At 40.7% G+C, this 19,189-nt stretch overlaps 1 protein-coding gene across 2 annotated transcripts in view; it reads right to left on the bottom strand.

Moving 5' to 3' along the window:
• mfn2 (mitofusin 2) overlaps window positions 1-19,189 on the bottom strand; it is a 45,434-nt gene that overhangs the window by 12,533 nt on the left and 13,712 nt on the right. For both annotated transcript variants that reach the window (XM_085145069.1, XM_085145067.1), the window contains exons 7-12: window positions 18,799-18,906; window positions 18,094-18,247; window positions 14,057-14,124; window positions 12,552-12,673; window positions 12,217-12,343; window positions 12,040-12,144 (exon numbers count right to left, since the gene is read on the bottom strand). In XM_085145069.1, coding sequence (XP_085001195.1) covers window positions 12,040-12,144; window positions 12,217-12,343; window positions 12,552-12,673; window positions 14,057-14,124; window positions 18,094-18,247; window positions 18,799-18,906 — 684 coding nt within the window. The remainder of the gene's footprint in view (window positions 1-12,039; window positions 12,145-12,216; window positions 12,344-12,551; window positions 12,674-14,056; window positions 14,125-18,093; window positions 18,248-18,798; window positions 18,907-19,189) is intronic.

The raw sequence follows: 19,189 nt of genomic DNA, 5'->3' as shown, positions 1-19,189 counted from the left end.
AGATATTTGGCATGCAGTCTGGGGGAGCCAGAGTTCAAACCACCAACCTTCCGGTCAGTAGATGACCTGCTCTACCTCCTGAGGCCACACCCCTTCTGAGCTACACTTAAAGAGCTGTATGAATTATTTGGCATTAAATCTGTTTGGACTAGTGTCTACCACCCTCAGACTGACAGGCTGGTGGAGAGGCTGAAAAAGACTTTAAAGTCCATGATTTGAAAGTTCATTCACGAGGATTTACGCAATTGGATCGCTGATTAGAGCCTCAGTTGTTTGCTGAGGTACTCCAGGTCACGGGGGTGTTGGACCTGGTTAAGGGAAGCTGGAAGGAAGGTCCAAGTCCAGCTAAAAGCCAGATTTAATATGTCTTGGACCTGAGAGCAAAGCTGCACACACTGGGGAGGTTGGTATGTGAAAATCAGCTTCAGGCCCAGGAACGTTAACTTACTGCCAATTCCAGTCTCTGCTCGAGGAGATGGATAGCTCATACAAAGACATCCTGCTCCACTGTGCTGTTAGATGGCTTATCTGTAGAAAGTATCTTGCTGATAGAACTGGGCATCTCAAGAGCATAATCTCAAACTGCAGGAATCAGGACAAAATGTTTTAGATATACGCGACAAGTGGTATGGAGGACCACAAGAGCCACGTGCATCGAAATAAAGAATTCTGTGCTTAAATAATAAATTGTAGAATAAATTCTGCATTTGTAAATTCATTTTTGAATTCCAATTTAATAAATTGATTTTCAAAATCCTTTTTCCAATTGTATTTCAAAAAACATTTTTGAATTCCAATTTAATAAACTGCATTTCAAAATCCTTTTTCCACTTGCACTTTAATAAACTGCATTTCAAAATCCATTTCCCTTTTCTGTTCGCTCCGGGATTAGGTGCTGGATTAGCTCTTCGATTAGTGATGGTGAGATGAAGCCTCATGATGAACTGAAGCTTTCCACCCAATTGGTCGACTCATGGTTCGAAGCATTGTGATGATTCATTTGCTCTACTGCGCCATCAAGTGGACAATACAAGTGAAGCGGGCTCTGTGATTATAATGATCTGTAAACCTCTAAACTGAATAAATAAATTGTTTTCATGGTTGTTTATCCCGAATATTGTCTCAGTATGTGATACAAAAGAGAAAGTGGAAACTATCAGGACAGAGTTTTGGTATGATTGTGTAACTGTTAGCCTCAGACAGTCAGTCAATAGTATAATTCAGATCATAGATCAGTACATTTGCATATTTGTATAACTATAAAAAGAAAGCTGACACTTTCGAGACTTTATCTAAGGTGTAAGCATCACAGCAGATGCCTTTGTGTCAACATAGCTGAGGCTAAAACAGAAAAACGATTTTATAAAAATATTCAGCAGTAGATCAAAACCGAAAGAAAACCATTAATCAACAAATGAACATTACCTGATGCTGCTGAATTGAAGCAGAGCAAATTACAGAGGTTGTATTAGAGACACACCTTAGCGTTTTGCAATTTTGCATAATGTTAAAAAGTTTGAATTATTTTAGTAGCCTATTAAACGGAAGAAATTAGGTTTTCTTTTCGGAAGTATTTAAAAGGGGAAAAAACAGCGGCTGACAGCGCTGTAAACAATGGAGGTCTTATGCCTAACAAACAAGCGAATAATGCAGAAAACAGATTTTTAGACGGGAAACTGTTCTTGAAGTATACCGTGTGTGTGTGTGTGTGTGTGTGTGTGTGTGTGTGTGTGTGTGTGTGTGTGTGTGTGTGTGTGTGTGAGTGTGAGAGAGAGAGAGAGAGAGAGAGAGAGCTGTGCATGAAGTGTGATTTTATCCTGGTGAAAGCAAAACAGCAAAAGTCAGAGGGAATTCATGACGATGTTTATGTGAAGCGTATGGATCTCCTTTTGCTGCTGGTTCGGTCAATATTGTTTGAAGAGAAATAAAACCTGCAGCTTCAGAATCAGCGCAAAAAAGGCGTAAACACGAAGCACGGACCCGCCGACGGATCAGAATCAGTGAGCTGTCGGCTTTCAGCCCCGACCGTGTCTGCGCTATCTGGTGAGAAAGGCGACATCTCACTGATTCTGATGCGTCAGCGGTCCGCGCTTTGTGTTTACGTCTTTGTGCAGAATCGGTGTACCTGCTCTCATTTACTGTTTTAGCTGTTTGGTGGTGGTTGAAATGTAGTAATATTTATATTAAAAATCGATTCAGGATTTTAATGAATTGATATCACGTTATCCAAGCTAGAATCGATTTTAATTGATAATCAAAACCTGCTCCTAGTAACTGTGTAATCATGCTTATGTACATCTGGATAATGACACAAACTAGTGTTTGGTGCTTCACTTTTTAATAAACTAAAAGACAGAAATCAGATTATAGGCTCTGTAGTGTTGTTTATTTATATTATGGTGCTTATCATTTGTGATATTTATTACTGTGTGCATACTTTATTAGGAGAGATAAAATAAAATAAAAATCTCTTCCTTGCTGGTTCCATCGAAGAAGAAATGCTCAAGTAACTATGTAACACGTACGTAATCCAATTCCACAACACAATGTGATGGAGAAATCAGCTGTGTTTTTGCCGTGTAAATAATTTGCATTTACTGAATATGTACTGACTGAGTCCCACTGTTCAAAAATTGAATAAAGAAACAAACTAATGTTTGCCTTTTTTTTTTAATTATTAAAACCACTTTATAGAACATCACATCCGTTACAGTGTAGAATCCATATCATTTATAGTTTACAAGTGACAAAATGTTTACATAAAATCATGACAGTGTTTACATGATATCACCCACTACTAATATTACTTTAATTACTGTATCTTTTGAAAAAATACCGCTATTTATACAGCAAAAGACTTAGGAATGTTTAACAGGAGGAGGTTTCATTTTTCCCTGGTTTTATTATCACACTGTTCACCAAAACGGCAGCAAACCTTCACCATCTTATCCAGAAGGGTCACCTCTTCACCCTCACATGGAAGAAGTAATCTGATTGGCATGGTGGTATGTTTGAAGCAGTAGCGCTTGTGTAGCGCTGGAACTCAGTCATGATGTTTCATCCATTTCATAGGCTGGTTTGCTGCAATAATGCCAAATAATTAGCATCTCTATAAATAGAAGTAGTAGTAGAAGTAGTTCTGCAAAATCACTCAGTAGGATGTTTGTTCTAATTTGCTATGAGCTCAGAGTGCATCGAAAATAAAACTAATAGGCTATAAAGAGTGATATGAACATATTTAGAACTTACCGGAATGAAAATGTCTGGCGCACCAACAGATATTTTGAGATGGAAGAGAACTGGAGCTCGTCTCACAGCTTCTATCCAGGCTAGACGCCTTCGTTTGCTAACATCGAAACACGAGCTGCCTCATGTTGCTTCCAGGTTGGGAAAGAATGAAAAGATAAACCATTTTCAAGCTTATTCTCTTGCCGGTCGTGCGATTGAACATTGCAGCGGACCACACAGCAAGAACAAACCGTGGCTGTTGTGTGTGCCTTCGCTCCTTCGTTGCTTGCGCTTAGACCCCGAACATGGCGGATCAGGCCAAAATCCTTTCCACGCCCACCCCCGTGACATCACGCTCCAAAGCCCTATTAGCCCCACCGGGGGATGTAAGGAGCTCTCTGGTTGGTCAGACACAGGCTGTCTGCTTGGATTTTTCTAGCTCATGGCTTCGCCCTGCTACGAAGCGTGTGTGCTAGTGATGGTAAATTTGATTCTTTTTACTGAATCGAGTTTTAATGAGTCACTCACCAAAGTGAATCGGGTTTTTTGAGTCATTTGATTCACTGAGTCAGTTGACCAGAGAGTGCAAAAAATTTACATTTTCACTCAAACTTAATTTGTTTCTCTTTTCATGTAAATCCCACTGCTAAGATGAATGATTCTAAAAAAAACAACAACTATTTTATAGAGCAAAAAAGAGCAAAAACATTTCTAAAATTAAGCAATTTCCTATCAAAATTGCTTAATAAACATTTATTTTGTTTATTTATATTTTATTAGTATTTTCCTTAAATGTGTTAAATATATATTTTCTCATCTAAATGTCCACTGAGCTGTGAGCCAGGGGGCGGTAATGCACCTTAACATTGGTTGCCAACCAAGAAGAAGAAGAAGCTGTGAGCCAGGAGGGAGGGGGTAAGTGAGTGATTCGTTCGCTCGCTCTATGATTCAGCACAGGAGGGAGGGGGTGAGCGAGTCCTGAGTGATTCGCTTACGCTTACGATTCAGCACAGGAGGGAGGGGGTTAGTGAGTCCTGAGTGATTCGTTCGCTCTATGATTCAGCACAGGAGGTAGGGGGTGAGCGAGTCCTGAGTGATTCGCTTACGCTTACGATTCAGCACAGGAGGGAGGGGGTGAGTGAGTGAGTGAGTGATTCGTTCGCGCGCTCTATGATTCAGCACAGGAGGGAGGGGGTGAGCGAGTCCTGAGTGATTCGCTTACGCTTACGATTCAGCACAGGAGGGAGGGGGTTAGTGAGTCCTGAGTGATTCGTTCGCTCTATGATTCAGCACAGGAGGTAGGGGGTGAGCGAGTCCTGAGTGATTCGCTTACGATTCAGCACAGGAGGGAGGGGGTGAGTGAGTGAGTGAGTGATTCGTTCGCTCGCTCTATGATTCAGCACAGGAGGGAGGGGGTGAGCGAGTCCTGAGTGATTCGCTTACGCTTACGATTCAGCACAGGAGGGAGGGGGTTAGTGAGTCCTGAGTGATTCGTTCGCTCTATGATTCAGCACAGGAGGGAGGGGGTGAGCGAGTCCTGAGTGATTTGCTTACGCTTACGATTCAGCACAGGAAGGGAGGGGGTGAGTAGCTCAAATGTGCTGTTAGCATGTTAGCAGAGCGATGCTACTGTGAACCGAGGAGCTATTTTCTTGATGTGAGCTTCTACTCAGGGTTTTTTCTTCCAGTTCAGAGCAGAAATGCTTTTGTTAAGAAACTGGCTGTTGTTTTTCCCCCCCACAATTTTAATTATAAGCTAGATATATTTCTACTAAGCGAATTAGTTTGCTAACAGAAACAGGGATGAGTCAGTGAGTCAGTTGGGCTTGTGAATCATGATTCACGAGTCAGTAAAGTGATTCTCGAGTATTGAACGATTCGTTCACGAATCGAACATCACTAGTGTGTGCTTGTACAAAGGCCGTTCAGCCTCAGGATTTACACTCGGCTCGACACAGATATGTGAAGAATGAAGGGACCCTGCACCGAAACGGAGAGTTCAGCCTCTGACTGAGTGCCTGTTTTTGCAGCCTGGCCACCTGTTGAAGGTAACGTGCTAACGTGGCTAATGCTAGCATCACCTCCAGGGCTCGCAAAATCGCTAGCCCGACGTCCCGGGGCTAGCGATTTTTCCAGTCGGGCTACCAAAATCTATCTCTGCCCTGCCCGTCGGGCTATCATAGGAAGGAAAAATATATGTCAATGCTTTTGCATTCTTTCGGAAATGTAGCTGGGTAATTATGTCATTGGCATCGGTGAGCCAGAATTTGCGCTTGTTTTTTGCTTTCACTTTGCAATCACGCGAACTGTGTATAGAGAGCGACAGTACTGATTGGTGAGTGACGATAATTTGAGCACCAATTCCTCTGACATCGTCTTATCAATCGTTAGCTTACTATGCAAACATGACAAGTGAAATCTCCCGCAGCAAGCTTAAACATGTGAGAGGTTGATCGCGCAGAGAATCGCTGAGCGTTATGTGAGTGCGTGTGTAAAAGCAGCAGGATATATATTTTAGTTCTGCTGAGCCAAATAAGACAGGTCAGGGTGAAGAAGTGACAGCCAAAGAAAAGCTTACCACAAAACGGAAAAGTTATGACAAATCAGACTATAAGGCAAAAAGAAAGAGCAGCTTTTTGGTTTCATGGACAAAAGAATTTCTGTGGCTGCAATATGACGAGCTAAATAACCAGAGGTGCACATAAGTGGTCCGCAGGTGCGCATTCGCTGTCAAAATAAAAGACGCGCACCAGATAAGAAGTTGCAACGCGTGTTTGCGTACATAGGATTTTCTGGAGGAGGACAGACATTTGTTTAGAACTCTTAAAAATGTCGAAGAAGCAAGCTCCTTTAAGCAATTACTTTGGTGTTCCTCCACCTCCAAAGAAATGTCAGAAGGAGTCCGAACCACAAAAGAAGAGCGTATTCTCGGAAAAGTGGTTGCAGGAGGTGAGCTGGCTTCAAACAAATGATGAACACACAGAGATGTGGTGCAGAATGCGCTGTGAAAATCCCGCTCTAGCGGACAAAAACAGTGCTTTTTATATGGACGCAAACGCGCGCTGCAACTTCTTATCTGGTGCGCGTCTTTTATTTTGACAGCGAATGTGCACCTGCGGACCACTTAAATTATGTAAATAACATAATGTTCTGCCGGGTGTGTTGTTGGTTTTCCCTCGATTTCTGAGTCGACAAGCGCCTTTGTTACTGGGACCAGTAATTTTATGAAAGGCCCCCATTAGAACCCATGAGAAATGCAAGAAATGCATTATTGCTCAGTCTGTAATATCTTTCCCAGAACAAACACCAATTGCAAATAACATACTAAAAATAAACCTGAAAAATCTGTTTAGAACAGACTATGTTGCAAAGAGTGAACTACCACTGGCAAAATTTAGCAGTCTTTGCAAACTTTAAAAAGCAAATGGCCTCGATCTTGGTTCCACTTGTCTCTTACCCGTGACTTCAGTGGAAATTTCAAATTCAGGATCTGACACAGACTGATTCATGTTCTACACAGTTCTTACAAGTTCATAGAAATTTCTGTTCAATTAGAACCAAGTATTTGAGTTGATGATTGTAATTTTTATTCAATGTTGAAATTTGTGTTTCAACAATTTTTTGATTAATGTTTTGTTTCCGTTACAATATTATACTTACAATATTATACTGTATAATATTGTAAAGGAAACAAAACGGGAAACAAAACATCAATAAAAAAATTGCTCTTTTTTATTCGGGCTACTTAAATTTATTTTGGGCTACCAAAAACTGAAGAGTCCCTGCCCGAAGGGCTACCAGGGATTTTGAAATTTTGCGAGCCCTGATACAAAAGAATACAGAAGAATAAAAACTTTATGTGAATAACTTTACTCTTCTTAAAAATAACTCAAAACAAGCAAAAGTACAAATGTGTACAAGTTAAACTTCCTCAGTAAGTTTACACTCTTTTGGAGTGATTTTAATTGTGTGTTAAAGAAGAAAGAGATTAGGAGGTAAAGTAGAGGATGCAGAGTCCATCACTGAGGCTGTCTCTCCTGCATGAAGTCCAGGTGCTGGTTTTCCGGTGTGTGTGTCTGATGCCCCAAAGCTGCCTCAGAGCTGTAACACCATCCATGGCTGCAGTATGGAACAGATGTGGGTGTGTCCTCATCTCCCAGAGGAGTCCAAATTGTCATCAAACAGTCCTACAGACACAAACGTGAAAATATAAACAACCAGACTATCAGCAGTGATTTAACTACTTTAAGACCTTTGTAAAAATCATTTACAGTATATATCACAGAATTTAAGGCCTTTATAATCACAGAGCATACAGAGAAAAGTACTAAACTGAATCAATTTTAGCTTTCATTTTTCATGATGTATATTGTATTAATTAAATTTCATTATCTGTATCTTTACCACACAGGTGTAGATACTGTAGGTTCAGTGAATGCTTACATTGCACTGATTAGAATATACTGGACATTCAAAGCTAAGATTCAGCGCACTGTGTTAGAGGCTGGGATTTGATGACTTCATCATATATACAACCTTTGATCATCGTTTATGTCCAGTTGAGAATGAATCTGTGCACTCACATATTAAATGAGCTGAAATCAGTAGCGTGATCTCCAGTCTTGATATAAGGAATGAGAGAACTGACAGCTGTTATTTTAATCAGCCTGTCTCAGTTGTTTTAACTCTAAGTACCATAGAGTAATGTGGTAACAACTGGACTGACGAGTTGACTGTCAGCATTTTAATCGCTAGTTTAAAGGCTGTAGGCTGCAGCCATTGCTCTAACACTGTATAAATGTAACAGGCCTCAGTGCTGGTTCTAACAGTCTGAGCTGCTTCCAGCTTTGTTTGTGAAGAGCACAGCAGCTGACAAAACACGTAGCTAGCTCGTACAGCTGCGACGTAAAAATTTCATAAGCTAAGATGACCTTTAAATAACGGGTCTACATGAGGTGATGCTAGCGTTAGCCACGTTAGCACGTTACCTTCAACAGGTGGCCAGACTGCAAAAACAGGCACTCAGTCAGAGGCTGTGAACTCCGTTTCGGTGCAGGGTCCCTTCATTCTTCACATATCTGTGTCGAGCCGAGTGTAAATCCTGAGGCTGAACAGCCTTTGTACAAGCACACACTTTGTAGCAGGGCGAAGCCATGAGTTAGAAAAATCCAAGCAGACAGCCTGTGTCTGACCAACCAATCAGAGAGCTCCTTACATCCCACGGTGTGGCTAATTTGAATAGCCTCAAGGAAATTGTTAATCGAAGAGCTAATCCAGCAGCTAATCCAGCACCTAATCCCAGAGCAAACAGGAAAGGGAAATGGATTTTGAAATGCAGTTTATAAAGTGCAATTGGAAAAAGGATTTTGAAATGCAGTTTATTAAATTGGAATTCAAAAATGAATTTACAAATGCAGAATTTATTCTACAATTCATTATTTAAGCACAGAATTCTTTATTTTGATGCGCGTGGCTCTTGTGGTCCTCCATAAAGTGGGAGGCTTTGGTTTAAAAGCTGGCAGTTTTTTTTTTTTCAAGCGATGTTGAAACATTCTGCTACTTCAATTGCCCCAAGGAGCTGTCCACGGTCCTGATATCATCCCTTAAATGACCCTGGGATGAAACTGGAGTCCAAAGTGAGACCCAGATTGTGACTTTCTGTGGATGGTGGGATGGGGCAAGTGTCAATGTCAGTGAGTAGATCTCCATCTTTTGGAGAAGGGCTTTTGGGGGCCACAACTGACCTGACTAAACATAAAATGTTTAGAGAGAATTGGCTAAAATGCTGAAAAGGGGGTTGAAGAGTTGCCCAACGCGTCATAGTTCTTGTAGTGAAGGATCTATAAACATCACGAACAGTGTGGTCCCTGCAGCAGGGAAAATGAGTGGGACTGCCCCACTCATTGTGTGTGTGTGAGAGTGTGAGTGTGAGAGAGAGAGAGAGAGAGAGAGAGAGAGAGAGAGAGAGAGAGAGAAAGGAGAGTTGAAAACAAGTCGCGACCAATGAGAAACGGAAGATGAAGCACGTAAATATCATAATAACCACTACAGTCATTGCAGAGTGCCTGACGAGCCCAGCTGTAAGTAAGCTGTTAAGAGTGAACTGTACACTGTGTTGGAGCAGCCTTTTAACGCCTCTCTCTGTCTCTGACCCAGACAGTAAAGCTAACTACCGGCTACCAGCCCGACACGGAACCCGACGTATTAACCAGAGGTCTCTTTACCATGGTTCAGAGTCGTGGACCTGGCTGAGGTAAAAACAGAGTACAAACTGTGTTAGTTCAGTAAGAGAGTCAAACACTAATGTGTACACTCATGTCTGCATTTTCATTTTGTTAAATATGAACAAAATGATAGCAGAAGTGCTGCCACGTGTCTGGCCAGAAAGAGTACAAATTTGTTTATTTGGTAGTTCAATGAAAGGCTTCAGTTAGCTAAGAGTGAGGGGGAAAAACAATTGTGCTTACTTTTGCAGATTTTTCTTATCATAGAATATTTAAAATAAAGAAAAGCACTACATTTTTGGAAATATTTGTTGATATTTTCTTGGTTTTTCTTTTTGTTCTACTTGATCACTTAAGTGGCCCTCCAATGAGATGACAGTGGCGGCAGCAGAAGCCCACAGCTCCTCTGAGTTTGAGACCCCTGGTCTATATGGCTACATTCACACTGCAGGCAAAAGCGCATCAAATCCAATTTTTTTGACCCTATGCGACCCATATCCGATCATGGTATGACAGTGTGAACAGCGCAAATCCGATATTTTCAAATCCGATCTGGGTCACTTTCGTATGTGGTACTGAATCCAATACATATCCGATGTTTCATAAAGCGACTGCTGTTTGAACGGTCATGTCGCATTAAATCCGTCTTTTACGTCACCGACACAAGACAGACGCCAATTATCAGCGCCGGATAAGCGCCCGAGAAGACATCGCGAACGGTTCCTGGCCATCCCGTGTAGATGTCAGTGAAACTGTTGGGAAGACAGCGTTGGAGAAACGTGAACATTTTATTTGTACTGTATAATCTACAGATTCTGACAGAAATCTGCAGCTATCCTTTGAAGCACCGCTCCCCTCTGAAACAGCAATAAGGATAATTATTAGGTTATTTACATTATTATGTAAATAACAAAATAACTTAAAGCAAAAATTGGGAAACGTAAAAGTCCGAAGTCTTTATATTAAGGTCCATCAGTCAAACAATACTGTTTGCTCTGGGTCTAAATAGAGCACGTTGTGTGTGAAGTCTTCTTTTGCGCATGCGGGCCGCTTTGAGCGTTCACACTAGAGCGCGTTTGCTGTCGCATTTTATTTGTAGTGTGAACACGCAGACAAAAAAAAATCGGATTTGATCAAAAAATCGGAATTGAGCATTAACACCTGCAGTGTGAACGTAGCCTTAGGTTCTGTGTCTACTCTCTGACATAGATGTTTCCTGTGTGAAAAAGTGATTGCCCTCTAAATCATCACTGGTTATACCACTCTTTGTCAGCAAGAATTGCAATCAAGTATCTGTGATAACTGGCAATGAGTTTTCCACATCACTGAAGAGAAATTTTGGCCGACTCTTATTTGCATAATTATTTTAATACAGTTATAATGGAGGCGTTTTAAGCATGAATGGGCTGTTTAACGTCATGCCAAAGCATCACAATCAGATTTAAGACCAGAGTTTGACTACACCACTCCAAAACCTTCATTTTGTTTTTCTGGGCAATTCAGAGGTGGACTTGCTTCTGTTTTTCAGATCACTGTTGTGCTGCATAACCCAGGTGGCTTGAGCTTCAGAGCATGAGCTGATGGTCAAACATTCTCTTTCAGGATTTTCTGGCAGAGTAGAATTCATGGTTCCATCATTTATGGCAAAGTTATTAAGTTCCTGAAGCAGCAATGACTAATGAAATCAATTCAATTCAGTGCAATGCAGTTTTATTTATATTGAGCCAAATCACAAGAGCAGTCGCCTCAAGTTGCTTTATATTGCAAGCTACAATAATAGACAGAAAACCCCAACAATCAAACAATCTCCTTTGAGCAAGAACTTGGTGACGGTGGGACTGAAAAGTTCCCTTTTAACCACAAGAAACCTCAAGCAAAACCAAGCTCAGGGCTGTGGCTATCTGCTGTTGCTTGGCTGTCACATTAAGTCTGTGAAGGTTCACAGTCATCCAGGTCATTGTGGTCTAAGGAACTTGGAAAGAAAAGTGTCTTAAAGAAGCTCCTTAGATTAACACATAAGGTTCATAGAAGATTGAATGATTTTAGGTTTTAAAGCCATGATATCAAAAATCTGTCAGTTTTGACTGATTGACTGGAGTATTTCAAGTGGAGGCAATATTGTGCAATTAACATACCCTGATGTACTTTCACTACACCTAAAAAGTTGATTCTGTTCATCTGGACGTAGCGTTTTCAGTGGGAAAAATATTTCATCACTCATTCAAGTTTGCATAATGACTGGAACTAGCACCAGTGGTGAACAACGGGCTGTGAGGTCAGTTCCTTAATGATTGACCAGGGAGGATATGAAAAAAATGATAGGTTAGCCTTGTTAGACTGTGAGATTTCCATCAGTAATGGGGTACATTTAAAAGTTGATGTGTACTGGAGACCAAAGCATACAGATCAGTATTTAGGGTTTGACTCTCATCATCCACTGGAGCACAAACTGGGTGCCCTCAGGATGCCACAACACAGAACGAATAGCATCCTCACAGACACTGTGGCCAGGGAAGCAGAAGAACGTCATATCGAGAAGGCCCTGAGTAAATGTAAAAGTCTAAGAATATGCTAAAGTTAAACTCACATTTTTGTAGACCTTGAGCACCACTGGTGATGGATGGAAGTCCATATGGAAGTCGTCCACTAGCACATGGAGCTTCCTGATTTCCTCTGCCATGGCATTAGAAACCTAAAAGAACAACCACCCTCTTTTTAGCTGAATCCACATAAACCAGGACAGTCAAACTGTGCCGGGATTCACCTGTCTCTCCACCTCCTCAGTAATCTTCTTAATCTTGGACTTACAGTCCATGGTCAGTAGATCCAACTGCTTGTCGATGAACTCTAATCGGTCCTGACGGTCCTCTTTGGTCTCCAAACAATAGACTCTACACACCAACCCACACAGCTTTTTAAGTTTAGAATGAAAGTCTATTCAAGATGGAGATGTGCTGCACATATGGGTCACAATGAAAACCATTTATGGGAATTCTTTCCCCAGGCACTCTGTGGCTAAAGGAGGAGGGCAATGCTTTTTGGGGGTCTGTGGTTTAAAGTCTCAGCATATACAAATACTGCTTTTAATCACAGACTCACCTCTGCTCCTGTGCAGCAATGTATACCGAATCCATAATGTGACGCAGGGCTTCAGAGATCTGCTTGGCCCTCACTGTATGCTGCTCAAATTTGGTCTTCACTGCAGACTGTGATATACACTCCTAAATACAGCAGACAGACAGCAATTCAGATATCAAATCAAGAAAAATGACAGAATGCAACTGAATGACCCTGGGTGTGATGGAATTGAAGGTAAATTTCCAGCTTTAAATCACAAATGTAGTTAGACTAAGTTACATAATCTGCATAAGAATACTTTTTTATTTCAACGGGACAATGCGCATTAATTAACATGAGTCGTTATTTACAGATAGGGATATATAATCATGTATAATACCCCATACCCCAGTCCTGTCTATTCTGATTGTAATAACAGAACAGAAGTAAAAACATAAAAATCCTGAAATCTATTAAAGTATGACATCAAGTGGACCAGTATAGCAAAATCAGTAATGGTGCACTTGGAAAAATAAATCTGTTGGGCATTTTTATTGGCCTTCAGACAATAATTCTGATTGCTACCGTCGCAGACAGGACAGGCAAAAAAAAATAAAAATACAATGACATGATGAGTGCAGGCACAGAAAGCTCTATGTGAAAGCTAATTTACACCATGGAGCCCTGCTTTCAAAAACTGGCATAGATAAAAGTCTATGTAGCTGGATTTATGAAATAAGTGCTTTTTATAACATGTTTAGCGCCATCTTTTTCCAGTACAAAATGTGACATCCCAGAGTTTGTTGGTTGGTTGCGGTCAATAAGAACAGTAAAACTAAAAAACAGTTTAAGAGGATAACTGTTGTGCTGTCCCTGGCTACAACAATGGATTTTATGGTAACAAATCAAGAATATCTGCTTTCTCCGTCTACCCCTTTACCAGTAATTGGCTCTGTGTTGTTTGGCTAGCTGCACTGAAAAAGTAAAATGCATCTGTTGGTCATAATTTTCGGGTTTGTAAAACACTTTATGAATGAGGACTGTGGACGAGACTGTTTCAAGTTGGGTGACAGGTGGTTCACCAGACCGACAAGCTGGAGTCAGAAACTCTGATTTTTACACCATCTTACTACCAAGCCGTGCAAGCAGCTGATGGAATCAGGTTAATGCATGTGCATCACACCAGAAACATAACACAATCTGGAACCCTATCAGTATATCTGCAAGAAAAATAGCTAGAAAACGGAGGCTCAGGGGGAAGAGATGCCACCCTTTGTGGAGACCTCCCCCCCCCTTTCACATCACCTCACTGACTGGATTACTTTATATTAAAATTATTAAAACAAAAGCAAAGCCCATATTTAAGTGTAGGAAAGTATAAGGTGGACATTTTTTGAATATATTTTCCCACTGACGTACAGATGGATGTTAGGATTTCCAATTGTGTGTTTCACATAGATGTATGAAATTTGGTGCACATATGTAGCATGCCGATTCAAACATACAGAAATTAGATCAAATCTCATTTCTAGTTTTGAGGATCTTACCTCGAAACGCCGTTCAAAGTTCTGGAACTCAAACATTCTGGCCTGAAATCCTTCGGCAAGAGCGCCACCTGAAACAGCACAGGAGTGAGAATGTGCGCTACAGTGGGTTTCACACTTTTTATTTCCTCACTTTAAAGTCTATTCAAACTCAAAAAACTCTTATACAGATCGCATACAACTTTTACGTGGCACAAGAATTCTGTGTTTTTTTATTTATAATCTATTTAAACACAACGAATAAGCCAAATTAAACATTTTCTAATACTTATCAGTAATCTAATCTAATAATTAATTAATATAAATATATCCATTTATTTTTATATTAAAAAATAAATTCCCCTCTCGCCCCTACGGGCGGTCTATCCTTCAAGCTTGGGTCCTCTACCAGAGGCCTGGGAGCTTGAAGGTCCTACACAGTATCTAGGACGGTGTTTCTCTGAACGGAGTTCTTGGATGTTGTTCCTGAGATCTGCTGGAGCCACTCGCCTAGCTTGTAGGTCATTGCACCAAGTGCTCCGATTACCACTGGGACCACTGTTACCCTCACCCTCCACCTCTTCTCTGAACCCTTGGTACTTCTCCTGCTTCTTATGTTCCTTCTTCCTGATGTTGCTTTCATTCGGTATAGCTATCTGGCTATCTTGGTTAGCCATTACCAATTTGTCCATTTGTATCTGGAAGTCTAACAGGATCTTAGCTCAGACATTCTTCAACGCCGTCGGGTGGTGACCTCGGGACTTGTACACTATGCCACTTGGTTATGGCGCTCTATGTATGTCCTGCCTGCTAGCATCTTGCACCCTGCTATTATGCGCTGGATTGTCTCAGGAGCATCTCTACACAGCCTGCACCTGGGGTCTTACCTGGTCAATTTCTTGATCATAAAGAGCAGGCAGACCTGGCAGTCATAGGCTACATCCATACATACACGGATATTTTCGAAAACTGAGATTTTCCATTTTCGTTTAAAAAAAAAAAAAAAAAAAAAAAAAAAACTCTACATGTGCAGTTTTGAAATAAAGTATCTCCATCCACATGTAAACGCCAAAAACAAAGTTAAACGCTCTCAAGAACATGCCAATCCATGGCATCCTAACCATGTAGAAATGTTGGCCAATCAGAAGTCAAGAAGTCTGGGAGGGAAAGAGTAAACTGGGTTTTGTACGTTCATAAAATCTCAAGTACTTCTGAAAGGTTTGTGTTTTTCTGAAAAGGCAGCTAATTTTGTGTTACTTTTCAAGTGCCTTCATCATTTCAAATGTTAATAACTAAAGACAGTATTTTGGCTGGTGTAGACTCACAACTTAGGAATGAAAAAATGTATACAACATACAGAAATTTAATTTAAAAGAAATTACATTTATTTAAAACCAATTTGCGTTGTGAGAGCGTCTGTATTGAATGTAGAAGCCACGTCCGAAGTTCACTCTGATGCCTCTGTCTTTGTAAATGGAGGGACAGTAACTGTGTGTGTGTATATGTAAGCGTGTACAAACTGCAGGTAGTAAGATTAACAACGACAGTATTTTTTTATTCTAGAAATTTATCTCATGTAAACAACAACGTACGTTATTTCCATTTAAATGAAAATGGAAAATCTCAATTTTCAAAAATACCCGTGTATGTATGGACGTAGTCTATGACTTAGGGCTGGGTATCGTCACTGATTTCTAGAATCGATTCGATCCACGATTCAATTCAATTCAATTTGAATCTGGGAAATTTTGCCTCAGACAGTCAGAAATATTATCATTCAGATCGGTACATTTACATATTTTTGTATCTATAAAAAGAAAGCTGACACTTTCCAGACTTTATCAAAGGTGTGAGCATCACAGCAGATGCCTTTGTGTCAAAGTAGCTGAAGATAAAACAGAAAAACATGAAGGCGACTTTCCTGGCCTGGGATTTTATAAAAATATTCTGCACATCAAAAACAAGCCTTAATCAACATATGAACATTACCTCTGAAGTTACAGCGGTTTTATTAGCGACACGGCTAAGCGTTTTGCATTTTGCATAATTTTAAAAAGTTTAAATTTGTTCAGAAGCCTATTGAACGGCAGAAACTAGGTTTTCTTTTCGGAAAATAACAGTAGTCTTGTGCGTAACAAGCAAGCGAATAATGCAGAAAGCAGATTTTTAGACGGGAAAATGTTCTTGAAGTACAGAGAGAGCAAGAGAGAGAGAGAGCTGTGCATGAAGTGTGATTTTATCGTGGTGGAAGCAAAACAGCAAAAGTAAGAGGGAATCCATGACGATGTTTATGTGAAGCGTAGTTTGGATCTTCTTTTGCTGCTGGTTCGGTCAATATTGTTTGGAAAGAGATAAAAGAGAGAGAGGAGAGAGATTTTGCTGCTGGTTCGGTCAATATTGTTTGGAGAGAGATAAAACTAACAGCTTTAGAATCAGCGCAAAATGGGCGTAAACACAAAGCGCGGACCCGCCGAAAACATCAGAATCAGCAAGCTGTCGGTTTTCAGCCCCGACCGTGTCCATGCCGTCGGGTGAGAAAGGCGACATCTCACTGATTCTGATCCGCAGGTCCGTGCTTTGTGTTTAAGTCTTTGTGCAGAATCCATGTTCCTGCTCTCATTTAAAGCTGTTTTAGCTGTTTGGTGGTTTTAGAAATTTTGTGAGGTTTAACCTGAGATTCTGGCATTTCGGGCAAAATTAATTTATATTAAAAAAAATCGATTTTAATGAATCGATATCACATTATCCACGCCAGAATCGATTTTAATCGATTATCAAAACCCACCCGCTACTATGACTGCCAGGTCCATAATGGTCTTTGATCACTGGTTATTGATCGGTGGTCATGATCATGGTTACAATCTGCATTTTATGATCAAGTTTTCAGTGACTGAAAACACAGTTTACGTGTGGATGAAAGGCCCAAATGCATAGAAGAATCTGCGTTTTCAAAAATATCCGTGTACATGTGGACATAGCCATAGAAACCTATGTATGCAGAGATGCTGTGCGTGTGATATTTTATTTATATACTAAAGTCAATTGCACTTTTAGTCCACCAGATGGTGCTGTTGAGGTTTTAGTGAGTGAGCAGAGCTGAGTGCTGCATAAAGGAAGAAGCTGGTAAAAACACAAACAGAGCCATTGGAGAAACAAACAGCACACAATTCAACACACAGGCTTTCCAAACAGTGCCGTATGAAAGTAAAATATTTAGAGGATACTAAATCATGTTTAAGACAGGGATGTGACCCCATCCCACCTTTTTTCCTCCACTGGCAAAACTAACAGCATGCTACAAGGAAGTCAAAGGTAAAGTTGAAGTTTTAAATGGACATTGCATGGACATTACAGACTTCGTATTTATGACTAGACTTAACGTTACATTATTACTGGTCAAGCCTACTATGTTATAGACTGGTTGTTATATAGCTTTTATATTCGAGCACTCAAAGCAATTAACACAACACGCCTCATTCAGCCATTCATACAAGGACTTTCTACACGAAGTACATTTTTTCTAACATTAACACTCCAATAAATGCACCAGAGAGAAACTTGGGGTTTAGTAGTACTCCTAAGGATACTTTGGCATGCGGACTGGAGACGGGAACAGCTTTTCTGATGACCTCCTCTACCTCCTTAGCTACAGACACTCACAAATGGCTGTGTGGCACCATGATGGGATTAATAACCTTGTCACATGGCTGTAAAGAAAAGCAGAAAGTGTTTTCTGGCCTTGCTTACCTTCCACTCTGTCTCCTGCATGCACAAAACATCTACCTTCGTCCTGTCCATCACATCAGTCATGGTCCTTACATTTAAAGTACCCACTCCTCCACAATCCTGCCTTTTCTCCTCTCTCACCGTCTCATCTTCGGCCAACAGTAGCCCAGTACCTACCAGCCTTCCACTGGCCAACAGCACCAGAGGCAGTCGACAACCTGGGCCCCGATCGATCTGGTACAATCTTATCATTGTACAGAGCGGAACTTTTTTTGCTGCGTATTTCAAAATTCAAACCTTTCCAGAGTTTTGATTGCGCAGACTGGTGCCCTCACCTGCTTCAGGCATTCCTTGAGCCTTCTGCACACGAGCCTGAAGTACTTCCTTGGCAGAAACGAAGAATATACGGTCACCAGCCTGGGCTCGGTCCACTACGCCCAATTCATCCACCAGAAAATTAGTGCAACGGTCCATATGCTGCCTACGGACCTGGTTGAGCAAGAACACACTTAAATTAGCAAGAATCACAAAGGCAAAGCCTACCAGAACAAAGCTTTCTTTGGATGAGGAAGTGATGCCACATTGAGATTTATACATTTATGGTATTAAGAAAAATTAAATAGAAACGTTTCATAAACTCTCTTAGAAACTTCTAATACAAGGCAAAGAGGACACACTGCAGCATCAGACTAACACATCTATTAAAAAAATGAATCTTTAGACAGGTATTGAGAGTTTTGAGGTGATTTCTCCTGGAACAGTGCCCTTTAGTGTGTAACCAACAAGCCACAATAAGGACCATCTTAAGGTTTGTAGTACCTCCTGAGAGCTAATACGCATTCATGCACACACAACTTTAACAAAGTCATCATCGTGTCTTTAAATTTGCCCACCACAGCAACAAGGACACCTCTTTAGCTGTTAGGAGACCAAAATGTCCCATGTGAGACATCAAATTGTAAATGCTAAACTGAAGTGGACACTCTTGCTAGTGTTACAACAGCCATAAAGAAGTCCTTTGTGTATGCACCATAACTGACCTCCTCCATATATTCAGGTTCTGAGGCAGAAGCATCCCAGCGGTTGTTGAGGATGAAAATGTTGGGACTGGAAAGTCGCTCATTGACCTTGTGAAAGAAGGACTTCTCCTGCAGGATGAAAATGTACCAATGTTTGAAAAAAAGGAATCCGTGAATGAGAAAATACAAATGGTTGGCAAAATAAATGTTAGATTCACATTTCTTTATACTCAAACCAGCATTATTGAGGGAGGCACTGTTACTCTGAATGAGACCCATCAGGACAGAAATCTTTCATCATAAGAAAAAGAACCCTTTGAAATACTTTGGATTCATCTGTGATGACCTTTCCTGATGGCAAATATAGAATTATTCTTCTGTCAAAGGTCATGTGCCAAAAAACAAAACAAAA

Source organism: Neolamprologus multifasciatus, chromosome 20, assembly GCF_963576455.1.
Source record: "Neolamprologus multifasciatus chromosome 20, fNeoMul1.2, whole genome shotgun sequence".
Lineage (NCBI taxonomy): Eukaryota > Metazoa > Chordata > Actinopteri > Cichliformes > Cichlidae > Neolamprologus > Neolamprologus multifasciatus.
Note: the sequence above shows the minus strand (reverse complement) of the source record. Positions and strands in the feature narration are given on the sequence as shown.